This window comes from Rhamphochromis sp. 'chilingali' (genome assembly GCF_963969265.1).
Source record: "Rhamphochromis sp. 'chilingali' genome assembly, chromosome: 15".
Taxonomy (NCBI): Eukaryota; Metazoa; Chordata; class Actinopteri; order Cichliformes; family Cichlidae; genus Rhamphochromis; species Rhamphochromis sp. 'chilingali'.
The window spans coordinates 35133099-35146610 of record NC_137942.1 but is presented as its reverse complement, the minus strand read 5'-3'; the positions used below and the strand labels follow the sequence as shown (position 1 = coordinate 35146610).

At 42.3% G+C, this 13512-nt stretch overlaps 1 protein-coding gene across 2 annotated transcripts in view; it reads right to left on the bottom strand.

The window, feature by feature from the left end:
* Positions 1-9967, bottom strand: part of LOC308410898 (protein NLRC3-like) — a 16073-nt gene extending 6106 nt beyond the window's left edge. The window contains exons 1-5 of one of the 2 annotated variants that reach the window (XM_080904567.1): positions 9893-9967; positions 9545-9731; positions 7615-9415; positions 6528-6701; positions 6089-6256 (exon numbers count right to left, since the gene is read on the bottom strand). In XM_080904567.1, coding sequence (XP_080760693.1) covers positions 6089-6256; positions 6528-6701; positions 7615-9415; positions 9545-9731; positions 9893-9895 — 2333 coding nt within the window. In that variant the 5' untranslated portion in view covers positions 9896-9967. Of the gene's footprint in view, positions 1-6088; positions 6257-6527; positions 6702-7614; positions 9416-9544 lie in introns of both variants that reach the window. The other variant, XM_080904566.1, reaches the window with a different exon arrangement.
* Positions 9968-13512: the final 3545 nt, after the last annotated feature.

The window sequence follows — 13512 nt, the reverse complement described above, 5'->3', positions numbered from 1 at the left end:
TCAGCAGGTCCTTTGCAGCAAATGCCTGAAGTTTGACAATGTGATGTCTATTGTTGTGAAATGCATCAACCAAATCAGATCCAGGGGCTTAAAGCACCGAAGGTTCTGTGCTTTTTTAGAGGAAATGGAGTCAGAATATGGGGATGTGCTCGACTTCACTGAGGTACGTTGGCTCAGCAGGGGAAATGTATTAAAGAGACTTTTTGAGTTGAGAGCAGAAGTGAAGCCTTCATGGAGAAGGATGGAGTTAGTGTTCCTGTGCTAACTGATCCCAAAATGGCTCATGGACTCAGCTTTTCTTGTTGATATGACACATGAGCTTAATGTACTGAACAAGACGTTACAAGGCCAGGGGCAACTTGTCAGTGCTGCCTATGACAACGTGAGAGCATTCTCCACAAAACTGGCGCTCTGGAAAGCTCAGCTCTCTCAGACAAACCTTTGCCATTTCCCAGCATGCAAGGCACTCGTGGATGCAGGCACACCATTCAGTGCTGACGAGTATGTTGATGTCATTTTGAGGCTACAGGAGGAATTTGATCACAGATTTGCTGACTTCAAGACACACAGAGCCACCTTTCACATTTTTGCAGACCCCTTCTCCTTTGATGTGCAAGATGCCCCTTCTGTGCTTCAAATGGAGCTCATTGAGCTGCAGTGCAACTCTGAACTCAAAGCAAAGTTCAGGGAGGTGAGTGGAAAAGAAGACAAGCTTGGACAATTTTTGAGAGACTTGAGCCCTAGTTTCCCTCGGCTTTCCCGAATGTTCAAGCGGACCATGTGCCTTTTTGGTAGCACATACTTGTGCCAAAAGCTCTTCTCCACTTTGAACTTCAATAAGTCCAAGTACAGGTCCAGACTTACGGATGATCATCTTCAAGACGTACTGAGGGTTGCAACTGCTTCCTCCCTCAGGCCAAATCTGGCTCGGCTATGCGAGAGGAAACGCTGCCAGGTCTCTAGCAGCAAGGAGTAGGCAAGAGAAGCCATGTTCAGAAGAACAGTTCATTTTCTACAGTGTTCCATTCATGTTCAGAAGAAGGTTATAGAACTGTTAATACAGACATTTCAATCTAAACACAGCAGATATAGAAGACTGAAAGAAACACACAAGTTCACTGACTAAAAATATCTTATTATTGTTTTATTTATGTATTACAGATTGATTTATTTTCTTATTAATTCTTAATTTGTTTATTTATTTTTAATATTTTGTGTTAAAAAATAAAAATAAAGAGATTTGAGAGGATTGGAATTTTTTTAACCATGCCTTTCTTGTGGAAAACCTAATGCGGCCCAGCCTCACCCAGACTCTGCCTGCAACGGCCCCCAGCTAAATTGAGTTTGAGACCCCTGTCCTACACCATAAATCAGTAAGAGAGGGTACGACCTCTCTCATGGCCCCAAGTGGTGTGTGCATGCCAGAGCACTCTGGAAGGCACACAGAGTCTTTACAGACTACTAAGGATCAAACCTCTATCATCATGCAATCGATTATACAACTCTAAGCATATATGAGTAAATATTTCTAAGCATAAATGACAATCAACAATATAAACCTTACAGCTGGTTTTAATAACAGAATTCATTTGTTTCTCAAATGAGAAAGAGCTATCGAGAAACACTCCTAAATCTTTAGTTCTGAACTTTTCCAGTGGGCCAAGGTCAACATTATCTGCTAATGCTAAATAGGCTGCCGTTATTAACTAATGCTAATTTGATGTGAATTAGCATTATGCACTAATGCTAACACTTTTTAACAATGTGAGTAGCTAATGCTAACACTATTTCCCTTAACTTTATAACATTGTGAACGGCTAATGCTAACACTCTTTTCCCTAGCATTACAACATCTGAGCTGCTAATGCTAAGTAGGCCGCCATTAGCACCTACGTCTATCCATCCATCCATCCATCCATTCGCTTCCGCTTATCCTTTTCAGGGTCGCGGGGGGCGCTGGAGCCTATCCCAGCTGTCATAGGGCGAAAGGCGGGGTACACCCTGGACAGGTCGCCAGTCTGTCGCAGGGCTAACACACAGGGACAGACAACCATTCACACTCACATTCACTCGCACATTCACACCTAGTGGCAATTTGGATTATCCAATTAACCTATCCCCACAAGCTGCATGTCTTTGGACGGTGGGAGGAAGCCGGAGTACCCGGAGGGAACCCACGCAAACACGGGGAGAACATGCAAACTCCACACAGAAAGACCCCGGCCTGATGGTGGAATTGAACTCAGGACCTTCTTGCTGTGCGGCAACAGTGCTAACCATCGTGCCACCGTGCTGCCCACCTACGTCTAATTTAAGGCAAATACGCATTAGAACCTAATGCTCATATCGTTTTCCTTTGCTTTATAGCAATGTGAGCAGCTACTGCTAAATAGCATTAGCTAATAACAGCAGTCTAATTTAATGCAAGTTAGCATCATTTGCATTATAACGATGTGAGGAGTTAATGCTAAGTATGCTGCCATTAGTGGCTAATGAATAATTATTACAAGCTAATGCTAATATCGTTTTCTCTTCCCTTTTAACAATGTGAGCAGCTAGTGCTAGGTAGGCTGAAGCTAGCAGCTAATGCTAAAGCTAAAGATAATTTGATGTGAATTAGCATTACATTAGTGAGGAGTTAATGCTAAGTAGACTGCCATTAGCAGGTAATGCTAATTTAAGGTTAATAGGAATTGGCATCTAATGCTAATACCATATTTTCTTGCTTTAACCCTTTAAAACTGGTCAGAGTGGGCACACTCCGTTTTGCGCAACTATTTTTAAATCCCGGTAGCACTGTAATCACGTGAGCTAGCGCAATAATTTTTTTTGCATATGAAACCTGAGGAGTTGTATTTACATCTTATGCCATCAGCTTGTCCTAGGTTACAGTTTCCTTCCACATATGCTTAGGACTCATATTGCCCTGCTGGAAATAGTTTATTTTGATGCATATGCTGTTATTTTGCAAATTTGCAGTATAATATTTATTTTCGTTTTTCCTGCAGTATATAAAAATTGGTGTATTTCAAAAATAAAACTATGAAGGCACTCAAAATAAATTTCCTGAGGTGGGAAACTATTTTGTGCAACTTTTTTGTATTTACAGTTTTGAGGGATAAGCCTCTTAAATTTCTCTAACTAGAAATATATGTTAAAAAAACAAAAACGATTTTCAATTTTTTTGTAGTTTTTTAGTTTTTTTTAGTTTTGTAGTTTTTTTTGTAGTTTATTGCACTTTTTTGCAATTTATGTAATTACTATGCACTTAATACATACATATTATTAAAATTTAGGCTGTAATGGTTGTATTGATGTATAGCAACTTGAAATGCTCCCAAAAATGGCTCTACAGCATGTAAAAATATAATATAAGCTCTGGCGGACTTGGTTCTATGGTAGGTCTAAACGGGTTAAATCAATATCAGTAGCTAATCCGATTGTTCAGTCTGACGTCAGGTGAAGTCATTTTTATGCATTTAAGAGCTGTGTTGAATTCAACATTACAAACTGAACATTAGAACTATCCTCTTCTCCAGGATTTTCCTGATTTAACATTTCAATATGACATTTCCAGCGCTTTGTTTTCTCTGCTCACAGACAAAACAGATACACGCATGTATATACAGCCCACGTCCAGCTCTGCATGCACTCCTGCTCCATTTCTATAGAGAATAAACAACGTAACACAATCATTCTCCATTGTTTTCAACTCAACCAGCTGCATTTAATGAAGGAGTTTGAATTTACTTTACAACAGCTGCTGTTGTTTCCTGTCTGCATTCATGTTCTTAACTGTACTCCACACATTCTGAACTGGTGTACCGTAATTGTCGGGCTATAAGCCGCTACTTTTTGCACAAGCTTTGAGCCCTGCGGCTTTTAGTCAGGTGCGGCTTTTCTATGGATTGTCCATGAGCGGATTTGTTTTGTTTGTTCCGCTGTTGTACGGCACTACGTTGCCTGGCGGAAGGATCGGGGTTCAAGAGTGGTATGTTGGTCACATGTCCATCCGTCAGGCAACGTAGTGCAGTACGAGGTAGCGCGAAAAACAAACTTCAAAGTAGCGCTACCCGTTCAGCTGGAGGCCTGGATGATGAGCGGCGATAAACTTGCAAAAAGCAAGTTATGCCCAACTCCACCATTGGATTCTGACAGCGTGGAAAAGTGTGAAAACATCCACGATCACCAACAGATTTCGAAGGGCTGAATGCTGCATGATGGAGAGGAGGACACCGCCACGGCCCTTCTGAGGGTGTTCGACTCTGACACTGACAACGAGGATTTCTTTGGTTTTGAAAGTGACAACGAAAGAAAGAAGCTGAGAGTGGATGACAAAGCCACCCTGAGCCTGTTTGTTTCCGACACTGGAGGAGAGGACTTTGGTGGTTTCAGTGCGCAGGAAGATGGTGGTGAATGACTGACTTTTCTTCTTGTTAAAGCCGTGTCACTGCACCTGAGCCTAAAAGGTAGTCCGAATCTATTTTTCTGGTGTGCTGTAGGTTATTGTTATGTACTACATTTGTTACTCATTTATGAAGCACAGCACATGTGCAAATATGTACCCATAACTTGTTTTTCAAAATATTAATAAAAGGGGTGTGTCTCCAAACAGCCATCTCTTTCCTGACAATTCGCTTTGTGCATATTCTCTTACATATGATAAGTCAACATTGAAACACCTGCGGCTTTTAGTCAGGTGCGGCTAATGTATGTACAAAACAGGATTTTCCCCTGATTTTAGCTTGTGCGGCTAATATTCAGGTGCGCTCTGTAGTCTGGGAAATACGGTAGTTCTTCCTAAAGTACTGCAGTATTCCTGCCAGTACATCCTTTTAGTTTTCCTAACTGTTTCCTCTGATGCTCGTTGCTATTCTTTCCTCAATGCAAATTCATGCTAAGCTCCTTCATATCCATCCCTGTTTCTAAACCTGTAATAATTGCTTTAATGTGTCTTTGGCCTAATTATGAGTCTGTCCATATGTTTGTAGTTCCCCACTTGCTTTGGTTTCTTAGCTCTGATTCTCTCAAATTTATCCTTGAAATCATTTACTGGCATCTCTCCCTCTCACTCCCACTATCCCCAGAACACCAGAGTATTCATCTCCTGGTTTATCCTATGGCCTCTTTGCATTTTCTCCAATCATCCCTGTTTCTAGAGTCTCACCCCATCTGCAGGCAGTCCAAGAGAAACTGCCTCTGCCATTTTCTTCTTCTTAATCTTTGATTTTTCTCTTCACTTTCTCCATTGGGTCTTCTTAGACGCACTTTCCAGAAAGCAGCAACATTTTTTGTGCCCCATTTTTCAAATTGTGCATCTTACTTCAGCTTAATGTGTTTCCTGTTTTGTTTTTACACAGGTCATGTAAAAGAAATCCTACCAGAGACTCGACAAAGCTGAACTGAAAGACAGCACAGGCAATAAATCAGAGCAGCACAGAACTTAAGCTCATGGTCCATAGAAGCTGGGCTCTACAGGTGTACCAGGACAAGCTTAGTGTAAGTCCCTCGAAAAAGTTTCACTTGTGCTGTTTCGGTGTAAATTACTGGTTTGTTTGAACAATTTCATCAGCTGAACCATAAATACTCCAAAACAATTTCTTTGTGACTCAGTGTGATTTTTCATTTTGTAATATTAGCATGTCAAACTCTACATTCTCTACACAGATGAGAAATGAAGTGTATTTAATAATAAAAGTTATCTCTCAGAGACAAAGTTAGTGTCTCATTCAGGTCTGTATCTGAGTAGCCTCAGACACATGCAGTGCTCATATTTTCTGTTTTGTGTGTCACTCAGACCTCTTCCTGACAGGGGCAGCAATTTCATTTAAAGTCCCATTCACTGATACAGGCTGCTGGAGCTCCAACCAGGAGGGTACACACATGATCCAGGGAAAAAAATTATATATGGTCTCTTAGATAAATATTAAGAGGTCCTGTGTTTTACTAAAAAATCTAAGTAGTAAAACACAGGACCTTTGGGTTAGATATAAGGTGATTTGACAAATCATGCCTGTTGTAAATGAGTAAGCCATTTATCGACCTGACTCAGGTTTTAAATCATCATCAGAAAAGACTGAATCCTGACCTGAGAATTGTACACTTTGGACTCTCCACTGCAGAAAATAGAAGCTTCAGTCCTGAATCCTGCAGGTTGTTGTTACCCAGGTCCAGCTCTGTCAGACGGGAGGACTGGGAGCTCAGGACTGAGGACAGAGCTTCACAGCTTCTGTCTGACAGGTTACAGCCACTCAGTCTGAAGAAAGGATGACAAGAAGACATGAAACACTTGTGTTAAAGTATATTCATGGTGCCATGAGGAGCTACTACATTTACAATATTTCAACACTGTTTCAGGACATGCTGGAATCCTTATTGCCTCATGTTACAAAAGACAAATGTGGCAGTTTAGTGTGATTTGGATGGATTCATTAAAAAAACAAAACATAAACTGTTAATTTTTTCCAAATGAAATTGATTAAATGATGTTAATTGATGAAAAAAAAATCGATATTGCTTGATCTGACCTCAGCGTTTCCAGTTTGCAGTATTGACTCTTCATCCCAGCAGACAGAAGCTTCACTCCTGAATCCTGCAGGTTGTTGTTACCCAGGTCCAGCTCTGTCAGATGGGAGGACTGGGAGCTCAGGACTGAGGACAGAGCTTCACAGCTTCTGTCTGACAGGTTACAGCCACTCAGTCTGAAATCAAGGTGGAAGGGAGACAAGATCAACCAAACAAATCAGAGCTTTATTGCTTTTTTGTTGTTTTTAAGCAGAAATCAGTGAGGTGCTGGTAGATTCTGTTCTTTTGGTTTATTACCCAACAACACACACATACACTAATATTTGTGACTTTTGTAATAGTAGCATTTACAATGCAAAGCAACAGCGATCACAGATTGAAGGGGCCTGAATAAAACTACAATGCAGTGATTTTTAAGATGACCTGTTCTTCCAATTTCCAACAACAGATTTCTCCAACCTTACAGTTAAAAATAATTCTTTATCTCATACTGAATCTTGGTGCACCTCCCCCCAGTTTATTAAAATGGAGTGGTACTGAAGTTGCTGTAAGTGATGTGTGATGCCACTGATTTCCTTTCTGATCCAATACAAAGTAAAATTCAGGCTGGTATCTGCGATACTGATGAAAACTATTCCTTCAGAATCAATACAAGACATCATAAGAAAATATGATGTTTTGTATAACATAAAAAGCCTGAATTTTAAAATATTCAGTTAATAATCAAAAACAGATGTGACTGAAAATAATAAAACTGAGAAACATTTTATGGCCATTCGATCCTTTTACAACCATTGCAAGAGCTTGGTTGGCATAGCCGGCAATACGTTGGATAGTAATAAGTCCGGTGGGTGATGGGCTCCACCAGGGCTGCCCTTTGTCACCGATTCTGTTCATAAATTTTATGTTTAAAGGCTGTATCAAAAGTTCATTCAAGTTACAATATTGTGGTCAAAAGTTCTCCTTTTTTCTTTTATACTATACAACTACGCTGTCTCATGGTTTTAGGACATGGATCTGTCATGGAAGAAATCTATGACCACTTTTAATCAACATTTTAAAAATAAACATGATCACAGATTTACTCACAGAGCCTTGTTGGAGGCTTTGACCACTGGCAGCAGCCTCAGAAGAGCCTCCTCTGAAGCAGAGTATTTCTTCAGGTCAAACACATCCAGATCTTCTTCTGATGACAGTAAGATGAAGACCAGAGCTGACCACTGAGCAGGAGACAGATAACCTGTGGAGAGACTTCCTGATCTCAGGGACTGTTGGATCTCCTCCACTAGAGAACGATCATCCAGTTCATTCAGACAGTGGATCAGATTGATGCTTTTCTCTGCAGACAGATTCTCACTGAGCTTCTCTTTGATGTACTGGACTGTTTCCTGATTGGTCTGTGAGCTACTTCCTGTCTGTGTCATCAGGGCTCGTAGGAGAGTCTGATTGGTCTGCAGTGAAAGACCCAGGAGGAAGCGGAGGAACAAGTCCAGGTGTCCATTTGGACTCTGTAAGGCCTTGTTCACAGCACTCTGGTGGAGAGATTGAAGTTTTAGTTTGTTAAATAGTTTAGACCATGTAGAGGTTGTTTGTTGTTGTTCCAGCAGATTGAGTCCAGAGTTGATGAAGGTCAGATGGACATGAAGAGCAGCCAGAAACTCCTGAACACTCAGATGGATGAAGCAGAACACCTTGTCCTGGTACAGTCCGCTCTCCTCTTTAAAGATCTGTGTGAACACTCCTGAGTACACTGAGGCTGCTCTGATATCGATGCCACACTCTGTCAGGTCTGGTTCATAGAAGATCAGGTTTCCTTTCTGCAGCTGATCAAAAGCCAGTTTTCCCAGAGACTCCATCATCTTCCTGCTCTCTGGACTCCAGTGTGGATCTGTCTCAGCTCCTCCATCATACTTGACCTTCTTCACTTTGGCCTGAACCACCAGGAAGTGGATGTACATCTCAGTCAGGGTCTTGGGCAGCTGTCGTCCCTCTCTGGTTTCCAGCACATCCTCCAGAACTGTAGCAGTGATCCAGCAGAAGACTGGGATGTGGCACATGATGTGGAGGCTTCGTGATGTCTTGATGTGGGAGATGATCCTGCTGGCCTGCTCCTCATCTCTGAATCTCTTCCTGAAGTACTCCTCCTTCTGTGGGTCAGTGAACCCTCTGACCTCTGTCACCATGCCAACACAGTCAGGAGGGATCTGATTGGCTGCTGCAGGTCGTGTGGTTATCCAGAGGCGAGCAGAGGGAAGCAGTTTCCCCCTGATGAGGTTTATCAGCAGCACATCCACTGAGGTGGACTTTCTAGGGTCAGTTAGGATTGTAGTTTTGTGGAAGTCCAGAGGAAGGCGACACTCATCCAGACCATCAAAGATGAACACAACCTGGAAGTCTTCAAAGCTGCAGATTCCTGCTTCTTTGGTTTCAGTAAAGAAGTGATGAACAAGTCCCACCAAGCTGAACTTTTCCTCTTTCAGCACATTCAGCTCTCTGAAAGTGAATGGAAATATGAACTGGATGTCCTGGTTGGCTTTGTCTTCAGCCCAGTCCAGGCTGTATTTCTGTGTTAAGACTGTTTTCCCAATGCCAGCCACTCCCTTTGTCAGCACTGTTCTGATTGGTTCATCTCTTCCAGGTGAGGCTTTAAAGATGTCTTCTTGTCTGATGGTTGTTTCTGGTCTGTCTGGTTTCCTGGATGCTGTTTCAATCTGTCTGACCTCATGTTCATCATTGACCTCTGCAGTCCCTCCCTCTGTGATGTAGAGCTCTGTGTAGATCTGATTCAGGAGGGTTGGGTTTCCTGCTTTAGCGATGCCCTCAAACACACACTGGAACTTCTTCTTCAGGGTGGATTTAAGGTTACGATGACAAACTGCAGCTTGAAGTTCTGAATGAGAAGAAAAATAAACACTCAATTCCAAAAAGAACTAATCTTTAAAACATGTTGCTCCATCTTCCATCTCTGGAAAATGTCTCATTTATCCAGCAGCTTAAATCTTTAGATAAATCCTCTTACGTCTCTGCAGACGGTCAGCCAGCTCCTCCTGCTTCATTCTCCTCAGGAAGTCCACTGTGATCTTCACAAACGCCTCTCTGCTGCTGCTCCTCTGACTCTCTAAGCATTCTGGGTAATCTGGACTCAGAACCTTCTGGATCTTCTTCAGCTCGTTCTTCACAAAAGTGATGATGTTGTCCTCCAGCAGCTGGAACAGAATATTTATGAATGAGCCAATCAGACTGAAATCATGGAGCCAAACATCAGATCCATGTTGGACACACTGACGATCCACTGGTCTACAAAGAGCAGCATGGAGATGACTGTGAACAGAACAGATGTAACAGTAGTTGTTGTACATGTACAGACCATAAATATGGAGTCCAGCTGTGTTTGATGCTGCTGGGCAGACTGACCACTGGGAACCTCTGAGCTCTGCTGGTCCACTCTGTGGAGGAACCATGAAGGATTAGATCAACACAGGATAAAGATCCAGGAGTTTCTGCTCAAATAACTTCATCTGAATCAAGTCTGTCAAGTTTTAAACTCTCAGATTGTGAACATATCAGTAATTTTCAGTCTGTTTTCATGGACGTCCTTTCAGTGGTGATGTCAGGGATGATTTTGAAGAAGCTCATCAAACTGAACCATCAGCAGATCACTGCTCCAAAACCAGAACATGATCCGAGTCTCCCTCCACCACCAGAACACCAGCTTTACTAACGTGGTAGATCAGTGTAGTACAGATCAATAACTGATGAGTCATTTGATCAAAATCACTGAGTGCTTCACGTCTGACCCTCTGATGCTTCTGTAGACATTTTGCATATTTAATGAATGTCTGACAGTTTTACATTCATTCTATGAACACAGTGGAAATGTTGTGTTATAGTCTCCATGTTGTTTCCAGCATCATAAATTCTTAAGTTCAGAAAATTAGATTCTTTCTTCACAGCTGAAAAACAACAACATTTATTCTCTATTGAAATCTGCATCGTCCACTCCAAAGGTCACAATCTGAAGGTAACATCTGGTTTTGTTCCCTGTGGTTAACTCTGAGCATCAGTATGGTGGGATTTATCCACTACATCCACACCACTGTGGTTCAGTGTTGTCCTGATGGAGTAACAGCAGCCAGTATGATCCAGGCTTTAGCTGCTGGGTCTCTGTGTGACCTCTCAGACTGTTTAACAGATCAGACACAAAGAGAATCAGAGCAGCTCTGTTCTTTAAAGACAAACATGAACCCACTCAGGTCACACTTTCCCCACAGATATGAGCATCACTGTCCTCAAACAGCAAATGACCAAGTCGAACATTTGGATCTTTTCTCTTTCATTGTTTTCTTTTTAATGAATCTTTGTAACAATCTGAGGATGTTTCAGGTCATATTTATCCAGGAAACGCAAACATGTAAAGGAGTCATCACAGCTCTCTGACCTCGTTGCTCCAGGTTCACCACTGAAGCCTGGATTGCTACCTTTGGACCGGTCACTCCTCACAGACGGACAGCTGGACCCTGCAGACTGTGACCTCTGACCTCTGCAGACACAAACATGATTGAAGCAGCTGTGATCACACAGACTGCAGATAATGCAGCTGTTTCCTGTCAGTAACATCCTCTTAGATTAGAGTTCAGCTTTTTACAGGAAAACTGGACAAAACTGATTTTTGTTACAAACTCATTTTCATTTCCTCTCAGCTCACAAACACAGTCAGACAATCAACCAGAGTCAACACTGATTATAATGTCAGTGCAGAATTATTTCTGTTACTCAGTGAGTTCAGCTCTCTGACCTCGTTGCTCCAGGTTCACCACTGAAGTCTGGATTTAGACCTTTGGACCAGTCACTCCACACAGACGGACAGCTGGACCCTGCAGACTCTGCTCTGTCCTCCTCTTCCTCCATCATCGTCTTCAGTCAGTCTGAGAGGTAAACCACAAACACTCAGTGAGTTCACATTAACAGGAGGAACTGAGTTACAGTCGCTGACCTCTGACCTGTCATGTGACCATGAAACCAGGTCAATATATCTGTAGGTTCAGTCATCCAGGTCATGTGATCTAAGGAGCTTGGAGAGAAAAGAGACGTCTTTAAGTTTCTGGAAGACGTTTCATCTGAGAAGCTTCTTCAGCTCTAAAACCAAACGGTGGAGAGTCCCAGATATTTAAACCTGAGAGGGAAAGAAAGCATGTCGCTGACCCACCACTGATGTTATTTCAAGGAGGAAACTGAGAGCCTTTGCACCAGGAGCACAAACATCAGCTCCAGCAATGATCCACTGATGTGTTTTTATTCCATGTATGAATGTTGTTATTGACAGAGATGACGTTTGTGTGTCAGTGATGCAGTGACTGTTGTTGTTACCTGTACAGGCTGGTTAGACTCTATGAAACAGATCATACAGATCTCTGCATGTTAGAAGAGACTATTAAAGGTCATGAATGAGACAAAGGCAGGGAGGCGTCCTTTACAGCTAAACAGCAGAGTGAGAGAACAGCCAGCACCTCTACATTTATCACATTATACAGCACATGTATGATACTGACAGGGATGAGAAGAATTTAGTGATTCTGATCCCATCATTGATATTACTTATTGATTCTCAGTAGCTCTGCTCTGACAGTCACCACCATCACTGAGCAGCATATCAAAGACATTTGTGCACATTAACTGCATGTTGTGGCTCAAATGTTTGTGCATGTTGGAGGCATTTCCTCTTTGTTGTGATCAGTGTTGGTCATTACTCAAAACAGTCATTATTACACATATTACACAGAACACTTTGATTAAAAGTAATGGAGTACGTTACTTCATTACTCCTCATAACATTACTTTGATGTTAAAATGAACAAATGAGCATGTAACAACATAAAGCTGAGGTACAGCCCCACACACCAACACAGATCCTGATGAGGTCACGTGATGTTTCTCTGAGTGTTTATGAACACAAATCAAAGATGAAACAGCACAAAGACACTTCAAAGTGATTCTACTGTAGAAACATGAACAGGTAGAAACCTGCAGCCTGACTGCTCATCACTTTGTTACCTGTTCAAGTTCAGCAGCAGCAGCTCACTTTATCACGGTGCTGGTCTGGGGTCAGTGTTTACTCAGCTTTAACCTCACTCTGGGTTCTTGGCTAGCTTAGCTTTAGCTTAGTGTTAGCATGCTGTGTGCTAGCTTAGCGTCAGAGCTCTGCAGGTGTCTCGTGTGTAAATATTAATCACAGTGACAGTAAAGGAGGTAAAGGGCTGTGACGTCATCACGTACGCTGCGTCCTCTGTGGGCTCTGAGTGAACTCAAAGTACAAACTACAAGTACACAAACACGAACGTAGCTCAGAGTGGCGGACACACTCGGCCTCGTTGGTCCAGCTGTGAGTCCGTTACCGTGAACTATGGAGCGGCAGATTTGTGCTGAACTAAGCTGCACACAGCTGATGTTAGCCAGGAAACATTACACACTGACTTTAATGGAGAGACCGGAAATACAAACACACACAGTTTGTTGTGTGAAGAAATCAAACACGAGCTGAACAAACAGTAAAGTTCCTAAAGACAAACTGTTAAAGGAGGAAACAAAGCAAACTTACAGTTTCTTCACACACCAACAACAAGCTCCACTCCACACCTGGACACTAAACACGGACACACAGGTGAGCTGCTTCCTGGAAGGAGGCGGGACTCCACCTGAAACTCAGCACAGGTGGGAGGGGCTCAGCTCTGTGTGTGCTGATGTGTTAACTTTAAAAATATGCCGTCTGACTGCTCAGACTGAGTCAGAGTAAAGTTCACATGCTGACGTGTGGAGACATGAAACCTTGTTGTAGCTGCAGGTGTGAACACACTGATCCCAGATCAGCTCTGCTGTATTTGTAACATGAACATTTCTGCTGCAAAGCTTCAAATGTTCAGCATGTTTCTCTGTTTCCAGTCTATAGATCCAGTCACACTTTCTACCTTCACCTGTGCAGTAAAGACTGAG